This window comes from Saccopteryx bilineata, chromosome 2 (genome assembly GCF_036850765.1).
Source record: "Saccopteryx bilineata isolate mSacBil1 chromosome 2, mSacBil1_pri_phased_curated, whole genome shotgun sequence".
Lineage (NCBI taxonomy): Eukaryota > Metazoa > Chordata > Mammalia > Chiroptera > Emballonuridae > Saccopteryx > Saccopteryx bilineata.
The window spans coordinates 55765593-55786803 of record NC_089491.1 but is presented as its reverse complement, the minus strand read 5'-3'; the positions used below and the strand labels follow the sequence as shown (position 1 = coordinate 55786803).

The 21211-nt window shown below is 39.2% G+C and overlaps 1 protein-coding gene across 1 annotated transcript; it reads right to left on the bottom strand.

Annotated features, from left to right (window-relative positions):
- Positions 1 to 150: 150 nt before the first annotated feature.
- On the bottom strand, positions 151 to 16217 carry ZFAND5 (zinc finger AN1-type containing 5). Its single transcript, XM_066257090.1, has 6 exons — positions 15668 to 16217; positions 11334 to 11493; positions 10796 to 10907; positions 10053 to 10156; positions 7377 to 7502; positions 151 to 6657 (listed from the first exon to the last, which is right to left on the bottom strand). Exons 2-6 carry the CDS (start codon positions 11482 to 11484, stop codon positions 6509 to 6511), a joined length of 642 nt encoding a protein of 213 aa, XP_066113187.1. The 5' UTR covers positions 11485 to 11493; positions 15668 to 16217; the 3' UTR covers positions 151 to 6508.
- Positions 16218 to 21211: the final 4994 nt, after the last annotated feature.

Here is a 21211-nt window from a genome sequence, read left to right as displayed (position 1 = left end):
ATCTGAGGTCTTCTGTGTAAGGGCTGTACAGCATTGGGCAGATTTGGTCACTGGTTAGCTGTGATAATTGTTTAGGGTCTTTAAAGTTGCCTTCTCAGAGTCTAGAAAATTCAGTCCCAATTTACCAAGTAAAAACTGCTACCCTTAAAATCCACTTCAAAAGTCACACCTTTATTCAATGATCCACATAAACATGCTTATCACTTGAATGCTAAAGGGCAATTTCTGAAGATAAATGCATATTTTAATGCCTATAACATTGTGGTTTTTTCAACAGGTATCACTATTTATTAAATCTCTAAAATCTCACAATATATTATTTGTCACTGACATAATCTAGCCACTGAAAAAAACTAGTTATGCTGTCCCAGATATGCAAAATAACCTAATTCTCATGCCAACCAAGTAAGCCACAGAATAGCTAAAAATAAAACTTGTCTAAATATAAGTCATCTTTACAGGCACTTAACTATAACATAGATTGTTAAGGCTAATGTGTGGGGTAGCAGATTAACCTCTCATATTTAAGTACTATAATTCTTACAGCAGAATTAGCTTTACAATAAGAATTACTAGTGCAGACATCAGAAGCCCTATATTCTTATGTGGGTGATATTTCTAAGCACATGGTATACCTCTAGGAGAAGGGTACCTAAAGAAACATTGCCCTAGAAAGGAAATATTTTTCTCATAAGGGTGGACATGGAAGCAGAATAACAAGATGGGTTATTTTTCTTTAAAGAGATGCTTAAAAGTACTTTTTTTTTTTTTTTTTAGAGACAGTCAGAGAGAGGGATAGACAGGAATGGAGAGATGAGAAGCATCAATCCTTAGTTTTTCCTTGATTGCTTTCTCATATGTGCCTTAACCGTGGGCCTTCAGCAGACCCAGTAACCCCTTGCTCGAGCCAGCGACCTTGGGTCCAAGCTGGTGAGCTTTGCTCAAACTCAAGCTCGCACTCAAGCTGGCGACCTCAGGGTGTCGAACCTGGATCCTCCGCATCCCAGTCCAACGCTCTATCCACTGCCTCTATCCACTGCGCCACCGCCTGGTTAGGCTTCTTTTTTTTTTTCTGAAGTGAGAAGCAGGGAGGCAGATACAGACTCCCGTGTGCACCTGACTGGGATCCAACCAGCAAACCCACTAGGGGGCGATGCTCTGCCCATCTGGGTCACCGCTCCATTGCAATTGGAGCCATTCTAGGGCCTGAGGGGAGGCCATAGAAGCATCCTCAGCACCCAGGCCAACTTTGCTCCAATGGAGACTTAGCTGCAGGAGGGGAAAAGAGACAGAGAAAGGAGGGGGAGGGGTGGCGAAGCAGATGGGCGCTTCTCCTGTGTGACCTGTCCAGGAATTGAATCCAGGACTTCCACATGCCAGACCAACACTCTACCACTGAGCCAACCAGCAAGGGCAGTACTAAGGTTTTATGAGATGTAATGCCTCACAATATAAAATCTAATCACATTTGTTTGCCTGGTATTCTAATTTGCATGTTTGAATACCTTTTTAGTGATGGGAAGGGAGGTAAGGGCATAAAGGTATTACATAGCAAGGATCAGATACTATTTCAATTGCCATGGATTATACACACAGCATCAGAGAAATTTACTTTGACACTAGTGTTTAAGTTGAATTCATTTGGGTAATTTATATACATAAATATCTTCTGGCTCATTCTTGAGCTCTAAAGGGTAAGTGCTTAAGAAAATATTTTCTGAACAGTTCTTGCACTCAACTAAAATCTAGGAATGTGTCAGAACGGGTTGCTATTAACTTCTGTGTAGACTGATAAATGATCCTAATTCCTGAATGGCTTTAGTTACATTATCAATCATTTCAGATATATACAGTCTGAGGTTCTATGCTAATAGTTTTAATCAAAATCATAAGAAAAAGTGTTCCAAACCAACTAAATATATTAACCAATTAAAAAAAGATAATATCTGTCATCTTGCTGTTGACATGAAGTACAACTTAACATCATTACCTAGTCTAAGAAAAATATTACCTAGCTGCAGACATTTATGCCCCAAAATGGTGACTCTTTTACTCTCAGGATGAGAACAGAAATACACTCTAGGAGAAACAAAAACAGTGCACTTTGCTTTTATATGAATTAAAAAACAGTGTTTGTGTCTGAAATAGCCACAACTATTAAATGGCACTTTTGTATCATTATACATGCACATTTTTAAAGCACATTGTACAAATACAAGAAAATGCTGTGAAATTTCAAGTTACTTTACATTAACTACCTGCTGTTTCACTCACAGAAACCCTCCTATGCAGTTTATGGCCATATAACCTTACTGCTAATCAACCAGCAACCACCTCCATCACTCTCCAAAATTATAAGCGAATATTTATGAGCAAAATTCACTTTAACAACCTTGCAGTCAAACAATTATGCAAACAAGTCAAGTATGTACATGATGTGGAAGAGATAAAACAACCTTTTCAAGTTATGGTAGTTACCTAAAACGTGTGTCTGGAAGTGGAGGTTGAGACAGGATGCGAGGTTTTGCTTCTCAATGCATTTGATAAATTTGTTTTGAATCCTGTGGATGTTAACACTGACAATAATTTGTAACAGTAGTATGCTTAACATGTTATAACATTACTTAGTAGACATTTACTCATTTTTTGTTACTTGCTAAGAACTTCATTTAACAGACATGTGCAAAGAAAACCTTACGAAAATGATTCTAATAATTTTAAACTGAAAATTGAGAAGTTACAGATCTTTACCTTCACTATACAACTTAATGTAACCAGTAACCAATCTCAATCATTCTCAAATAACTTTCCAAGTTGTAGAAATTACTCAAGACATTAAAATGAATAGCAGCTTAAGAGAATGAAAACACAAGTCATAAACTGGGAGAAAATATTTGTAGAACACACACCTGATAAAGCACTATCCAAAAATATAGAAAAAAACTCTTTAAACTCAAATAAGAGAATAAACCTAATTAAAAAATGGGCCAAAAACCTTACCAGACACCTTACCAAAGAAGATATAAAGATGGTAAATAATATGAAAAGATGCTCCATATGATGTCATTAGAGAAATACAAATTAAATCAATGAGATAACCTCTACAGAACAATTAGAATGGCCAAAATCTGGAAGACTAATAACACTAATACTGGTCAAGACGTGAAGCATAGAAACTCATACATCGCTGGTAGGAATGCAAAATACTACAGCCATTTGTAATACAGTTTGACGGTTTATAATGATACAAAGCTAAACATATTCTTACTATACAATCCAGCAATCACACTTGGTATTTACCCAAGAGTTGAAAACTTATTTCCACACAAAACTTATACACCAATGCTTATAGCAACTTTTTTCATAATTGCCCAAACCTGGAAGCAGCCGATACCCTTTAGTCGGTAAATGGATCAACTGCGGCACTTCCAGACAATAGAATTTTATTCAACACTAAAAATAAATAAGCTATCAAGCCATAAAGACATGGAGGGAACTTGTGATTATGTGAAAGAATCCAATCTGAAAAGGTTACACTGTATGATTCCAACTATGACTTTTTAAAAAAGGCAGTAAAGGTCAATGGTTACTAGAGGTTGAGTTAGCAAGTAGGGAGTTGGCAGCAGTGGATTTTAGGGGCAGTGAACGATATTCATGATAGATCGTATCATTAATTATACATTTCTCCAAACCCATAGAATGTGCAACACCAACAGCCAAGTATAAACAGTGGAATGTGGGTGACTGAGTCCATCTAGGTTCACCAGTTTTAATAAATGTACCACTCTGGGAGATGTTGATAACATGGGAGGCTGCAAGCATGTGGAGAGGGTATATGGTTAATCTCTACTTTCCTATCGATTTTATAGTAACCTAAAACTGCTCTAAAAAATAAATTTAATAGGAAATACATACCAGGGACTGTTACCATACTTATCTACAGATAAAGAAGCCTGGTTTCAGGGTTCATTACCCTCTTAACCACTACACCACTCTGCTCCCATCTTCAGATTGATTCACCATGGGAAGCCCACCTCAGACAATAAAACTCAAGGTTCATTTGTCCAGATTAAAGCCCACTGCAGAATAGGTTAAAAGTAGCCCAAGGTCATACAGGCAATTCATATCATGGTGTCCTAGGAAAATATTTTTGAAAGGTGTCCAGATATCTTTAAGGAAAAACATGATATACTTAAAATGCTTAGTATCTCAGTGTACATTTCAAAGTTAAAGCCCATTTTTAGTTTTGTCAGAGAAATATTCAGGTTTGAACACAGGTCTGTCTGTGTAGAATTGAAATCTTCCTAGTTGCCTTACACACTTAAAATTCCCTTTCACAACTGTTGCTTCTAACAGATTAAATCCTGTAAGATCCAACTATTGTTTCTTACAAAAAAATTATGGAAATATTATGAGACCTTTATAGAACAATGAAGACCACGGGTCCATCATCGTCCCATCTGTCTCATTATATAGACTTCTGCACACATACATTTTCCCCAGTTGAAGCAAAAGTATCAACATGGAAAGAACCGACAAATGGTAGTGAACCAGGATAAGTATTTCCATTTTAAACTTCATCACTGAGAAGCCAGGATTCAGTTACCCCATGGGCAAAGTCAGAATATGCAGTTATTCCTTGTTCTTTTATCTCATGACACCTTCAAAGACCAAGCCCATGGATCCATTTCTACATTAGAACCACACCCAAACAGAAGGAAAACTATGCCTGTTTTTGTACAACTCGTCATGCCTAAAATGCCGACTATAAAACACAATTAAAAGGGGTGGGGGGAATCGACCATAACTGTTTAAATGTCATTCCTTTCCCTTACATGCTAAGACTATTAAGATCCTAAAAATGCCTATTCATTTCTTCAGAAACAATTACTTACTATGTACCATACTTGAAGGTATTTCACAAACCTCATCTCGGGGCTCTCACTTGAACATAGGTAATTAAAGTTGACCATGAAACAGTTTCTTTCTCTTTATCCCCTTGTAGGATTACTATGGCTTAAAAACCCAAGGAACAAAGTGGAAGTTTCCCTCTGTACATGGCTTTTATTATTTACATAATACAATATAGCATCAATGCTGGATAGCATGATTATGTGCATACATAAATATGAACTATCTGTACACATCTGCAGATCTAACTCAGAACCTAAGGTACATAAATTTAAAAGCAAAACTGAATGTTTTAAAAGTAAAAACTAGGACTGAACACTGCAATAAATCAGGAGTGCCTCGTGTACATACTTAACTATTTACAGATAAAAACGGGCATTACCACAACACTAACTATACTCATTTATATATAAAAACACAAGTTTCATACATCACAGAAAACCTTCCATTATAACACAGAAGTGATATTACCAGACAAGCATCAGTGAAATATACTGCCTTTTCTAGTTGTTATTGTACAATGCTGTAAATAGTGCAGCCCATGCAACACACCCAAGAACACTAGAGTCCTACACCCAAGTACAATATGATAAAGCAGCCCTCTGCAAGTGGTGCTGGATACCACTAAGAAGTCTACTGCAGCCATGTTGGTTATGATTTTCCATGCAGAAGGGTACAGTTACATTAAGAACTGAAGTCTTAAAAAAAACTTTAAACATTCTTTCTTGAACCAAAACATTCAACAAAAGATGCACATGAAAAATTAACTGTTCAGATACCTTCGCAACTTAAAATTCAGATGCATGTTATTCAATAGAGCTGCTGTATGTAAAAACCAAACGTAGTTTTAACTTCTTCTCGTAAACAAATTAATCCTAGTGCAGTTCTGTGCTACACACTTTTAGCAATGAGAGTAATGCAGACATCTTCTGGTGCAGGCCGGCACAATAAGCTTCAATGATAGCTCAAGACCCTGTTGCTTGATGGTTTTACTCTTATAACCAGTTGCAATGTTTACCTTTCACAGAATGCCTTGACAACTTTTAGACCAATTAGCCAAGCTTACATATGGCACCAAACACTGTTTTCACAGAAAGGTCTGATCCTCTTTATCCTCGTATCTTCCAAGAATATGTTGTGGAAATTAACAAGGTGAAGTTGAACTATGGTAGAAGTAGACTGCCAGTCCTTTTCTGGTGTACCATTTTTTAGAAAAATACAGGCACATAACACTAGCCAGCGATTATACCTTGATTACATTCCCAAAAAGGCAGATATGCTGCAAACATGCAGAGATTTCATGTGTTTTGTTTGGCACGCGGGAACTAAATTTTGTTCTTATTATCTGTGTAATTCAATTTGCTGTGCAGATTTCATCCAATTTTATTCAAGGGAGGGCATATACATTTTGTAGGGCTGTATCTATCCAATTCTGCCTGTAACAAACACCCAAACATCCTAAAATATCAATTATAAGACAGACAAGTATAAAGTAAAACTCTGGAGAACATCAAAGGAAAATGGCCATGCATCTGCTCTTTAATGTTTCCTATGATATATTAAAATAAAAAGTTTTAGTCTCTTCACAAGTAGTAATTTATATTCTCTGGATTTTTTCAGCCACAACAACTGGATTTTCTTTTCTGATTTTTGCTGCAGCTTCTGCTTTGTAATCATACGGACAGTTGTGCTTGTCAGAGTAACGATGAAGTCCACAAAACAAATTTCCACATCGGCAGTCAAACCCTGTACACACACGAAAGAAGCAGAGTCACTTGGGAACTTGTAGCAATTAGAAGGGGAGGGAAAAGCCTTCCTCACTATAGGAAAGAAACCACATTTCCACGGCTCTTTGCAACTTGATAAAAGAATCCATCACTTTAAACTGTGAAAAGCATTTAAACCACCTTTGACATGGTGAGTTCAAATAAGTACCCTTCCATAAACTCCTGTAGATATCACACGGTATAAATTACACAGGCTCTGGAGTCAGAATGACCTGGATTTAAATCCTCCTCCTGACACATGTCAAATGGGTCTTGTTTCAAGTGAAAACTAGGGAAAGACAACCATAAAGCTCTGGAGATTTAAAGGAAACAAAGAAACAAAAAGTATATAGACTATTTTGTGCCCAACTCAAAGTAGGTGCTTGCTGTTTAGTTCTGCTACCTTTTCCCCAGAAGAACAAAGGAAAGGAACCAAACTGGATGAATTTTTATCAATTCAATAAAGGACAGTACTTTTTGAGGCCTGAAGTTAATAGGGTTTCATGTGATTAGGGAGACAAAGAGAAATCAATTAGTCTTTCCCCCATTATCCTCCTTTCTAGTCCACTCTGAAAGCTTTCTATTTCTGAAAGTTGGGCATTTTGTTTTATGTGTAAGACCAACAAGTCCCTTATGAAGCAACTAGGAGCTCCTTGTTGAACCCTAGCTGCAAAATATACAGTCTATTTTCTGTAATACCTGTAAGGCCCACTTTCTTTCTGCACATGAAGCATCTGTTCTTCTTTGGTTTGGGTAACTCAGGAGCTTTTTCTTCACTTTGAGAAGTACTGGGCTGAGCAATTGATGAACTAGGCTGAGTGACAACTGAAAAATAAGGACACGAATTAGAAATTTCTCAAGAGTTCACTGGCTGATCAATCACTTATCTAAGTTAAAAATAAAAAAACCTTAAGATTCTTAGTAAAAGTATTTAAGCCCTTCTTAAAAACATGTACATAAACAGGATCTTTTATATTAGAACTTTCAAATTGAATAATTTCTTGCCAATCAACAAAATACCCGCTCCTCTAAATTTTACAAAATTATCACCACGCCACTCAAATTCCTTTAAACTCACTCTTAACAGCTAGTACCAAGAAACAAAACCCCATTCTAAAAGCTTTTAAAGAGCCGAGAGATACTGGTCAGATGCTCAGTTTTTCCTTATTGCCTACATATAAATGTCTTAAATAGGACTGTTCAAATTCATTACTACTCAGTAAATAAAGCTGCCAAATTTTGAGGTACCTCACTATAAAAACATTGCTTTGGTTTTATACTTACAGAAAAGATTGGGTAAATAAAACCACCAAATTTTGACAAGTAAAACCCAAATTATTAATCACTATCTCAGACTCTAAAATTTCATAATTATTTTGCCATTTTAATAGATACTTTATTGTCTTATGAAGAATATGTGGAAAATTATTTTTTAAGAATTTTCCTTTGAAAGATTAGCAAACATATTTAGCATGTTTAAGTATTTGTGAAGTTTTGATTTTAGATTAGGAATTTTATAGGTAAATCAAGAATTTTTGATTTACATTAAAAAGTCTGTTTCTCCACCTACTTTTAAGTTTTAGTTCATACGTGACATCCACAGAATTTATCAATATGATAACTGCATACTACTGGATTAAAACCCATATTACCACTGGTTAAATGAACAGAATACCAAATTTAATTTTTATAAAATCCAACTATCGTATTTCCCTATGTATAAGATGCACCTTTTCCCGAAAAAACTTGGGGTCTAAAAACTGGGTATGTCTTATACAATGATTATAGATATTTTACTTGCATTTCCTGCTTTTTCACGTGGATGAGAGTTGTATGAATTTTATGATTAATACAACTTGAGTTCAATAACTTTATGTAATACATTCTTTTTTTTTCTTCAAATTTTGGGCCCCCAAATTAAGGTGTGTCTCATAGATGGGAGCGTCTTATACATGGGGAAATATGGTATAACAAAAGCACTGTAAACTGAGCTTTAACATAATCCAAATCCCAAGAATAGCAAATATATGCAATGCTAAAATTACTGCCTCAACAATAGAACAGCACCAATGCTATTAAATCCAAACTCTAGAAGCAAGCCAATTAGCTTAATAGACTAATATTAAACTAACGGTCCTATAATTTATTCCTAACAATCTACTATAACGACCTCAATATAATTTGTCCTGATAGTATAAGGGTAAAGAATAATCTGTGGGAATAGTTGGGGGCAGGGAAGGGTGACAACCATTTCCTTGACCACACCCAAAAACTAAACAGTTGTGCCTAAAACATAAAGATAAGAGGATTAAGAAAAGAAAAATGATAAAGGCAAAGAAACAACAAACTACAGAATTCCTAGTAAGAAATAATGAATGCAGAGGTTAAGTACAGATATAACCTAAAAGAGTACTATTCCAAGGCCAGAATAATTTTGTGTTTTAAAAAAACCAAAAGCCTCACATATAAATATGACCAGCTTTTTCAGAAAGATGGAACTCATTTCAAAATACCAAATATGGTTCACTTTCCCAATTTAAAATTTTCACCTTAACTTCACAAATTAAATTTGATATAGTTCACATAAGCTTCTGATGTTATGTGATGTTAAAAAAAGCAAGCCTCCAAAGCAGATTATATATCCACCGACACTACTGCCTCACAATCAAGTTTTATATTGTGTTTAGTCAACACTACTAGGAAATAATGAAAAAAACCACCTAGGTGCACTATGAAACACAGTTCCTTGTTCTAGGCCTAGCACAGGTATTCAATCAAACAAGTCAACTTTCTAGCATATCAGAGTACCTCTGTGCTATGTAAGTCAAGCAGACTCAGTCAATACCAAATGAAAAACCAAAAATGCCTTTCCATACTGAGTTTTAAACTCTCACAAAATATGGGAATTTACCCTTCTTCATTCTAGTGTTTAGTATGTTCTTCTGCTTGGATATTTTCTACAATATTAACAACATCAAGACAATAGTTATTGCTTTTGATTTAAACATTTTTTTTCTTCATAGCTTTGAAAATTTAGCCTACATAATTTCTTCTAGGTTTATGAACAATATCTTGTCTAATGACTGATACCTTTAAAATAGCAAACCACTTTCTTTTTTAGTAAAGCAATTTTTTAAGTTCAATGAATTCTTAATACTTCCAGTCTCCAGATTATAAGCCTTGCTAATTTACTGGTGTGGGGGACGAGAATGGGCAGAGAAGAAAGAAGACGAGAGTAGAGAGCAGTTCTTGCTTGGCCTGTATTTTATAGCTCTCTTCCTCTCAGGTCCTTCAATGGGAAGGAATGAATCTCCCCACCAAACCTTTCTCATACTACCAAGTCCAGACTGAATGAGTATTAAACAAAAAGCATACCTGGCTCTGACACCTCTGTTTTCGGGGTAGTTATTTTGTCCTCTCTTGAAATGCTCATTTCTGTCATTTGCTGAGTTACAGGCAAGGCAGCCACAGGCACATTTCTATTTGAGTTTAAGCAAACATTTTTAAAGATGTTAAGGGTACTTCCTTCTTTGTGAGATAATAAGTTGTCAGTTCAACTTCAAATTATATATTATTTCCAACATGATCAAATGGAGCTAAATAATCTAAAAATTTAAAGAATATTGGATGCTCAGCAAAAATGGTTGAGAATAAAGAAAGCAACTTGATAAACGATCAATTCAAGGCTGCGTTATTTGCATAGGTCACAATGTTTTATTATAGCCAACTAGCAATTTTTAGCTATGGCTGTAATCTGTTTAAGGGCAAAAGGGGGCAGTTTTGCCAAAATACCTTGTGTGCCATTACACTACAGTCTACAAAGCCTCCCTCCCTACAATCCCTAAACCTCAATTACAATGAATAAAGGCACAAAATTCTCAACACAGCATCCTTGGGGCTGTTACGCAGTGCTATATACATCTTGACTCAATGACCTGTAAGATCATATATTAAATGACACCGAATCCCTGACTGTGCAACACATGCAAAGCCAAGAGCGTTGGATATATTAACATCCTTACGATATATGAACATTCATAATTATAATTGTATGGACAGCGAAGATATCTTTATTTCCTCTTTGTATTACCATAAAAAACTGAAATACTCCAGCTTACCTTGATTTTTCAGATGTGCTGCCAGCAGCACCTTCACAGTTGTTTAAACTAGCGTCTGTTCTTTGTACAGATGCAGAATCTGAGGTAGGGCTGTTGGAACCACTAGCTGTCCCTATTTAAAAGAAGGATTTGTAAGAAACAAAGCAATACTACACTAGGTATCAAGACTATTAAAAAGTAACAAATACTTGCATTTAATTAGGTTAGTGATTTAAGCATTTTCATCGTGCTGCAGCATCCTACATTTTAAGTGAGTATCCAAACAAAGATATGTATTAAAAAGTCATATCCAGTGAATACAAATATGAAACAAAATGTCAAAAAGGAAAATGAGAAAGCTAGAAGATGCTTGTGGATAGTCATTCATTCCTGATGTAGTCATGCCAAGCATCTGGGCTGTTGCTTTAATTTCAAGCTTTTCTCAGGTCTTCTCGCTTTGGGCTCTCCGCACTGATTCTCAGTCTTAGGCCCCCATTCTCCGCTCTATGTTTTCTGTTCACCAGTTCTTCAAATGGATTTTTCCTTGGAAACAACTTACCCATTGGGCTCATTCTGCCACTATTCTGCTGCCTCTGAAGATGTTCTTTGTAGCAAACAGAACACATTCCATTTGTCCTAGGATTCCCATAAAAGCCACATCCTGTACTACACAGCATGGGCCCTGGGGTCTGGTTCGTCTCCTGAGCCATATTTTTCTGCTATAAAGAAAACAAAAACAAAACTTTAGAAACCAGCATGTAAGCAAAATAAAACCATTAAATTAGTATAATTGTCACCAGTGTACCTTTGTTATTCTAAACACCAAATCTATTTTTAATAAAGGCTCAAATTGTGTTAATCATTAACAATAGGCCAAGAAATTTATGAATATATTGCTGCCTTTATAAAACAACAGAATGAAAGAAATTGTGTTTAAGCTTAATAAGGAACTACACTGCTCACAAAAATTAAGATATTTCAAAAGGTATATAAAGCGATAAAATATCTCTAATTTTTTGAGCAGTATATAATGACTACATTCTTTAGGTTAAAAAATTCTACCATTAAACATTAAAATGTATTTATTTCACCTATCACTATCATTTGTTTCAATTTCTGAAAAGGTCATTCTGCCTAATATCAGAATTATGTTTAAATCAATTTAGGCAACTGATATCTAAGTTCCTTTCTGCTCTCTTGCACTGCACACTGATTAAAAATATCTTAAATGGAATTTACAAATGGGGGGAAAAACTACAAATCTTAATTACTGCCTTGAGATCTCCTAGTGGTTCTTTAAACTAGCTGTAGCTCTAAAACTTTATTAAAACTAACACCTGAACATACTTGAGCCCAACTAGTAATTCAACAATTCTGCTATGGGGCAGGGCATTTGTGCTTTTAAAATGTTTTAACACCTTAATAGGAGACTGAAAAAGAGAGCTCCTTGATCACCTAGCAGGTCCTGGCTCTTTTAAGATTTCAGGGGCCGGCTGCTTATGTTCTGCCATTTGAGGTGTGAAACCTGGATCTAAGTATTTGAAAAGTCAGTTGTAGAAACCTGCAACACACAAATTATCAGCACAGATTTCTCAGCCAAAGGCTGTCTCATAAAACTTTTAACAAGTGCTTGTTTTCCTCTTAGCAGAAAAGGAAACCTTTTCAAGCTCAATTTCAATATAGCAAAGTAAAGCAATATAAATACATAAGTTTTAGTAAGAGTTAATATTTAATTACCAGAAAAAAACTTTATACAGAAAGCATACTCTTGCTTTTCCACAAGTCTTGTTAAAATTAGCACAAATATGCTAGTATTTTGCTAAATTTAGCACATTTTCCTGAATTAAGAGAAAATACACACTATTTAAGAAAAATGTGGAGTTTCTGTCACCTAAAAATGTATGAGTGTACAAACTCTGAGAACTTTATCAAAGAAAGATCATTTGCTCTAACTTGTCACTGTCATTTAAATGTATTTACTATTGATGATAGAGGTCATTTATTAAAATTATGAACATTTCAAATAAGATCAAGAAAATACTTCAAGCTAGAGCTTGTCATCTAGAATTCAATACTGCTTTTTCCAACTACCACTTAGTTCTAGAATATACTCTTTAGTAAGTAATCAAAATTTTATTAACAAAATTATTTTTAAAAAGGGAGAAACAAGATTAACTAACTGACCTGGCATTTCTGACATTTATTTCTCCAGTTAAATAATAGTAACCTTTACTTTTGTTAGCAAAATGACACCATTTTCAAGCCTGAATATATTTCAAGCCAATCAAGCTTTTGTATGGAGAGCAACCAAGAGCCATAACCGACTTCAAACAATAGTACTAATTTAGTTGACACTGTCTCTTTAAATAGTAAGTGGAATTTAGCTGACTCATTTTGGAGCATAGTAGTGTAAACATTTCAACATCACTTATGAAGTTTATTAATAAACACTTTCAGCTGCGTTTTTAAAAATTTGAGCATATGTGCAAAGTGTGTGAATCTTTACTTGAAACAAAAAGTTGGGCCATTGCTTAAACCCAGCTTAAGAATTATGCTAGCTCATACTTTCTATACTAACTTGCAGTGTCATCTGGGAATGGCTTTAAAAGCAAACTGGCCTAAATTTGAGCCAGCCAACATTAATACTTGTTAATTTGAATCTTAAAATCTTTTTTATATAAATAAAGGGGGGGGTCCGCATGCAATGATTTCACCCACTTCGTTGTAATGAAAAGTATTCCACCTTTCCTTGGAAAACACATAAATCTCCAATTCACTATAAATAGCCTTCAGCTCAGAGACACCAGGATGTTAGTCCTCTACATGGCTTCTCACCTTGTAGACTGTTCTCCCCCCTAGAAAGCCAGCTTTTAAATGCCATCACATGTGCACAGCTTGCCTTAATATTTCTCAGAAGCTTAGATCACATGAGGGGGAGCTTCAGCCTGTCACAAGGCTGCAATGTGACAGGCTGAGCTGGATGGAGGCTCTCACATAAAGCCTAGTCAACAGGGCCCTCTGAAATCAGCTTCTATTTATATCCCAGAGCCTGCCAACTCCTACACAACCCCCAAAATTAAGGATGCAGTGTTCGTATATCTAATATAATAAGAAAACAAAACAAAAAGATGCCATTCAGGCTGCTATAGTCCCCCCCCCCCCTAAAAATTAGGGAGGATTAGAAAGCAATCTCTAATTCAATCTAGAAGATGCAAACAAGCACCATTAATCACTCATGAAGCCAAATCGGTCAGGGTTGTTTATGAAAACCAAGCACAGCAGAGAGAGCATCAAGGCAGAAAGGACCCTCAAGTTTAGCGGCAATTTATTCTTTTTGGAGAGCTAAGAGGTTGCCATTTAAGTACTGTGGTTCTCTCCTACTTTGCAGTATTTTAGAAGAATAACAGCACCATTACTATTTAGCACCTTTAGATTTGATAGCTCTATCAGGTATAAGTGAAATGTTTACTTTCATAGTTTTGGCTTCCTTTAACCAGTAGCTTAAAAAACGAACAAAACCGTGGGCATGGTACTTAAAAACTCTCCCACCCTCAAATATAATAAAGGATTTAAAAACCTCTGGAATTTAGTTCAGGTGCACGTACTGTTAAAAGATGTTAAGAATGTGCAATCACCTGGAGTTGGTACCCTCGTTCTAGCCTCTAATCTACCTCTCTAAGCCAGTGGTGACCTTGGGCAAGTCCTCACTCTCAGTATCTCAGAGCCCCCTCTTTGCCAAATGGAGTAAATTAGTGTAATTTTAAAAGGCTTCTTTCTAGACTTAACATCGGGACTAAGAGATAGAAAATAGGGGAAAACTACAACAAATTCCTTTTCAGGAACATTTTAAGAAAAATCCTGGAAGATAAAATTGCACTATTTTCCCCTAATTCAGTTCTGAAAGTTTATTTTTTAAAAACTAATACTATAATATTAAGATTCCTTTTTAACCTGTAAATTACCTGAATGCTTGGTTTAAAAAACAGGGATTCTGTGACCTATATATTATTATTTTACATCTGTATGTCCTTAGACCAGATTCTCAGGAGGCATCCAGTCAATAAAAAAACAACCCGGGCCTTTCCCCAAACACCGCTCCAGGGAGGGCTTGAAAAGGGAGCACAAAATTTCACATTCACTAGCTCAAATGCAGGGAACAAAGGGGAAGGTGCTCCATTTACTTCACGAGAAGGATCTTATTCGAGAAACGCAGCGACGTTGAGAAAACTAAAACACGATGGCAGAGAAGACCCCTCACCCACGTTCCAGCGGGTTTAAGAACAAGTTTGGGACCCAATGGCCACCCCCCCACCCCCAAGCACAGGCCTTCTCAGGAAAGCCCAGCAGGGCCTTCTCCAAAAACCACTGAGTCATGCAGAACAGCAGCCCCGCAGGGCAGGCCAGCCTCTCACCCTGCGGGCCCCGCACCGACCCCCGCGGTTCTCCCGAGGAGGCAGCAGAGAGCTGGAGAGTGCGCCGAGCCGGGGCCGGGGCCGGGGGCGCGGCCACGGCCACCGCCTCTTTGTCTCTCCCCGTGAGGCTGCCCACGTCGGGCGCCGCCGCCGAGGGCGGCCGGAACGCGAGGGAGGGAGGCCCGGACCCCCAACCGGAACGCAAAGGAGAGAGACCCGGAACCCCAATCCCGGAGGACGCAAGCCGGGTATTGTTCCCGACTGTGCATGTGCGAGTGAGCCGGGGCGCAGGGAGCCGAGCCCCGGGCCACGACGACAGGATGACGCCTCCGTCTTTGTGCTTCCTGAGCAGGCGGGCGGACTCGCCTTCCCCGGACGCCGCCATCCGCGACCAGTCCGGGCCTCACTGGAGTTCCGTGGCATTCGATCCCCCCAAGCCCAACCCCCGCCGGGCACCCTCCCCCAGCTCTCCACCACTCACCCTGCGTGAGCAGAAGGGCAAGAGCCGGGCTTGCGCGCGACGCCGGCGCGCTGGGGCCCGGGCGAGGTCTCCGAGGTGGGCGAGCCGGCCGCCCGCGAGCCGCCGCGGGCCGAGAGCGGGTAGAAGCCGCAGGCGGAGGCGCTGCCGCCGCCGCCGCCGCGGGGTCCTTCTTTTGTTCCTGCAGTAGCACCGAGCGTGGCCGGGACACGCCGGAGCTCGGAAGTGGGAGGAGAGAGGCGGGGGGAGGGAGGAGCAGAGGGGGAGGCGGAGAGAGGACCGGAGGCCGCGGCGGCTAACGCTCTCTCGCGGCGCCCGGCCGTCGTTGCCCCACGCCTCCACCGACGGCGGGTAGGGCCGCTTCCGAAGCTGAGCGGTGCGCGCGCAGCGAGGACTGGGCGCAGCGAGGGCAGGCTGGCGCGCTCGGTTGCTGGTGCTACCACCGATGAGGCCGTGGCCCCCGGGAGCGAGCGGGTCCCAGAACGTGATGCAGACAGGTCCGCGGTCTAGCCGACTGACTCTTCCTCTCCGCCGGGCGCTGGGGCAGTGAGGGAAAGAGGGACGGAGGGGGCGGGGTCTGTGCGTCAGCGAAAACCCCGACGGCGGCGGTGGGGAGCGCGCTGACGTCGCCTGCCCGACGCCCCGCCCCTGACCCCAGTTACCAAGTCCGGGACGGGGGGCGGGGCCTGCCCGCGCTGCTGTCGCGCGGAGCCGAGTCACACTCGCCTGGCCCCGGTTCCAGGGTGGAGCTGGAAAGAGCGAGTCTTGCGGGAGATGCGCTTCTATTTTTAACCCGATTGTTCGCCCTCAGCCTCCCTCCTTCCTATTTTCTCACTCTAGCTCGCTCTTCGCCATCTGAGTTCTCACGTTTTTTCTTGAGCCCTTTCTTTCTTACTTTCCAGCCACCCCTCTCCCACCCCCAAGAATTGGGATTCGCCTCGAGAAAAAGAAATAACTACTTTATAGCTTTTAGGTCTTTTCGCCTATTTATTAAGACTCCGCCCACCCTGCCCCGTGCCCTCCCACCCTCTTTCGGTTCCAGAGTCCAGCTTGAGCATTGCCCCGACGCCTCCGGGAAGGAGCTGGGCAGGCGGTGCTTGCTCAAGGTCACGGGTGGTTGTGCAGAGTCAGGAAACGTTCTGCAGTCTAGCTGCCAGTCCTCGGCCGGGCGTCTCTTCTGAATAAACTGTTTTGGCCAGCCTGTAAAAATCCCTGGAAATTGACTATTCCAGCAAAGCATCCTGAACTGGGAAAGCACCAAATGTTCCACTCAAGAAATGGAGTTAAGGGACCAACAAGCTAGACTTGAGGCAAAAATCAGAAAGGAGGAGACGTGCAGAAGGAAGTTAAAGAGGGGGAAGGAATTAGGCAGGTAATTCACAAGTGAAACACGGGGGCCCAAGTAATTTGAAAGGGTGAGTTAACTCAAAACACTGAGAACTTTGCAAAGCACCAACAAGCCCCCACCCCCACACCAATTACATCTGACCTCCAAATGACTTTAGTTCAACCCAAAAGGACAAAATTGCTAAGACAGAAAGGACTTGTCATATTTTCTACTAACCAATAAGAGTAATGAGTACATAGAAATGATATTTAGGGCTTATATTAGCCACCATTAAGAATGGAGTAATAGGTCCCTTCAGTGCTTCCCAAACTCGCTGATCAGAAAAATCACCTGGTATGATTATTTAAAAGTATCCAAGGCCTCTCCCCTGGGGATGTTTTTGGTTGATCTGGGGTGGAGCTCAGGAATCTGTATTTTTTTTCTTGTTTGTTTTTTGTCTTGAGGAATCTGTATTTTAAGTTATGCTCTTAGGTGATTCTTTATAACTTTGTGTTTGGAGACTCTGTTATGGTACTCTGCCAAAATTTCCAAAATCTGTTTTCTGCCACAGTAGGCAGAATACCTAGAACTTAAGTGACCATTTAGGCTTATTTATGTGGTCTGTAAATGTGTTAGAAATCTTAAGTAGTTTCAGTCACTGGTCCCAGGACCATTGGAATTTATTACCTTGAATGAGTAGATGAATTAGTGAAAACATAGGAGCTACCACCAGACCATTTTGGTGCTAAGTATTTTCCATTCAGGGTCTCATTTTATCCTCATGGCAATTCACTGAGATAGGTACTATTATATCCATTTTTATGAATAAGTGAATAATGAGTAAAGAAAAGTGATTTGCATGAAGCTCTGAAGGACAGGGAAGCTATCGAAGAGAGTCTTGCTGAGGAAAACAATAACATATTTCCTCCCAGAATTTCTGGTATTAAAAAATGAAACAAGATAATTCCTGAGAAAGCATAATTAAAAAAACAAACAAAAAGCCAAGAAATAAGGCAAATTGGTTATTTAATAATATATTGCATAATATATGTTATGTAGAATCTTCTAATATTTTATGTTATCTACCATTTACAATTTTCTCTATAAGACTACGTCAACCAAGAAGGTAGCTGGTATTAAACTTAGTTTTAGCAAGATTTCCTCCCAGCAACTACCAAGTCATTTTCTAACGGGGCTCCCCCAGACCAGCATCATCATGTCATCTGGGCATCTGTTAGAAATACAAATTCTCAGGCCCCCACACCAGACCTGTGGAATCACAAACTTTGGGGTTTAGTCTGGCAATCTGTGTTTTAACAAGTTTTCTGTGTGATTTTGATGCATGCTTAAGTTTGAAAACCATTGATTTACCTCTACCAGGCCATCAGGTGACCTCTCTCAGAGGTTCATACCAGGTGACAGGGAAAGCTTAAACAAAAATATTTTTCAGGCCCTGGCTGGTTGGCTCAGTGGTAGAGCATAGGCCTGGAGTGTGGAAATCCCAGGTCCGATTCCTAGTCAGGGCACACAGGGGAAGTGCCCATCTGCTTCTTCACCTTTCTCTCTCTATCTCTTTCTTCCTCTTCTGCAGCCAAGGCGCCATTGGAGCAAGGTTGGCCTGAGCATTGAGGATGGCTCCATTGCCTCTGCCTCAGGTGCTAGAATGACTCCGGTTGCAACGGAGCAACACCCCAGATGGGCAGAGCATCACCTCCTAGTGGGCATGCCAGCTGGATCCCAGTCAGGCGCATGTAGGAGTCTGTCTCTCGACTTCTCCACTTCTCACTTCAGAAAAAAAAATAATAAATTTTTATATTATTGGTGTAACAGATTATGGGATATGCTTCATTGGAATTTTTCTTTGGTGTTCTAAATTTTCAGTCTCACTCTAAAAAGACAGACTATAGAATACAAAATATATAATGGAATGCTCTTAAAATAGTATACAAACATATCACTCTGTGGTCATCAGAGAAGGTTGAAACCATTCTTTGTAAAATAGTTAAGAGAAAAAGTAAGGTATGCTCAAATGTGATGTTATTGTTCAAAAACATCTTTTGTAGATTTTCATTATGTGAATGAAATAAGAGGGTTCTATGTAAAGTATAACCTCACAGTGTGATCTGGTCATAAATTTCTTTTTTCTTTTTTTTTTTTTTTTTTTTTTTTGTATTTTTCCGAAGTTGGAAACGAGGAGGCAGTCAGACTCCCGCATGCGCCTGACCAGGATCCCCTGGACACACCCATCAGGGGGCGATGCTCTGCCCATCTGGGGTGTTGCTCTGTTGCAACCAGAGCCATTCTAGCGCCTGAGGCAGAGGCCATAGAGCCATCCTCAGCACCCAGGCCAACTTTGCTCCAATGGAGCCTTGGCTGCGGGAGGGGAAGAGAGAGACAGAAAGGAAGGAGAGGGGGAGGGGTGGAGAAGCAGATGGGCACTTCTCCTGTGTGCCCTGGCTGGGAATCGAACCCAGGACTCCTGCACGCCAGGCCGATGCTCTACCACTGAGCCAACCAGCCAGGGCTTGGTCATAAATTTCTAACTGGGCAGGCCATGGTGGTTAGTCATGCCCCAGGCATATAACTTCTTTAGTGAAAGGTTTATCTTTGCCTTGGCATACACTGTTCATTGTTTTTGGCAGCTAGGTTAACACAACTTTGAAATAAGTGTAACTACACTCAAGAGAGCACATAATCTTAACTGTGCTATAATCCAATCCCTGGTCTACTTTCTACCACAGGTAATCTTCCTTATGTTCCCTCCTTAGTATCAAATGCATAAAAGAAAGTGTAAAACTATTATTTTCCAAAACATTTAAGATCTTGTGTCCTAGCAATTGTCATCAGTTTGGCTCAAATAATATAAAATTTTTTATAGTTTTGGACTTTCATATATCAAGTACATGGCACGTGCCAAGTGATTAGTACTGATCCATTTCTAAGTATTCACTGAAAATAATGATAATTTGGTTATTTTTTTATTCATTTTTTTCTTTGAAGATGTTTTGCACATTTAACTACGTTCTGGGCACTCACTGAACTGGGTGCTGGAATGTACACTGGTGGGAAAAATGGATGTTAACCTTGTTCTCATGGCTCTCACTGTCATGTTGGGGAGAATCATACAAATATATAACTATGAACTGGTAAATATTTTGAAAAAGGTGCAGAATACTTTAGAAGTATATAACAAATAACAATGGATACTGAAAACTCACCCAGGTCTGAGTGCCAACAGTAATTGCCCTCATTGCCAGTGGAGTCAGGCTTACTTCTTTAAGTATTTAACTATAGTAAACTGGCATGTCCTTTGAGAAAGATGGAACAGTTTGTATTCTGCTTCAGAATTAGGTAATACCATTTCAAATTCACTTACATTTTTCCTCGTAATGTAGGAATGGGCCAAAAAAGGGTAGAGATGATTGGAGAAGAGCAAATGTAATTAAATTTCTTAGAAAGTGGAAACTGACATTCCTGAAAAAAGCAATAAAAGTTATTAGTCCACTGTAATATATAAAAGACCTGAAATTATTATTATTATTATTATTATTTTAGGTGAGAGGAGGGGAGATAGTGAGGCAGACTCCCGCATGCACCTCTACAGGGATTCACCTGGCAACCCCATCTGGGGCCAATGCTTGAGTACCCAATTATGCTTGAACCAATAGAGTGACTGGCTGAGGGAGGGGAAGGGGAAGTGGAGGGGGAAAGGATGGGGAGAGAAGGAGATAGTCGTTTCTTTTGTGTGCCCTGACCAGGAATTGAACCTGGGATGTCCATATGCTGGCCTGATGCTCTATCTACTGAGCTACCAGCCAAGGCCAAGACCTGGAATTTTTTAAACTTGGCATTTAACTTTCCATTATGCAGGCAAGAATTGTGCGTATGGCATTATTGTAATACACTGTCATGGTTAAACTTCATATTCTTTGTGTCAGTGATGGGATTCAAATAATTTAACAACTGATTCACTGCCCTAATGACCATTTTAAGTATAAGAAAATGATATACCAAAAGGTAGTTGATTATTTCATGCATTTAATACATAAATAAGAACAATAAAAGAGATACACAAAACTAGATTGTTAGAAGAAAGAATTTAAAAATATTAATGGAAAAATATCAATACCTGACAAAAAACAATAAAACTATTGTTTAAGATACAATATTTTCAATGACAGCTTGTCACCCCCTGGTTGTTTGGCACTTTTTACGTTATA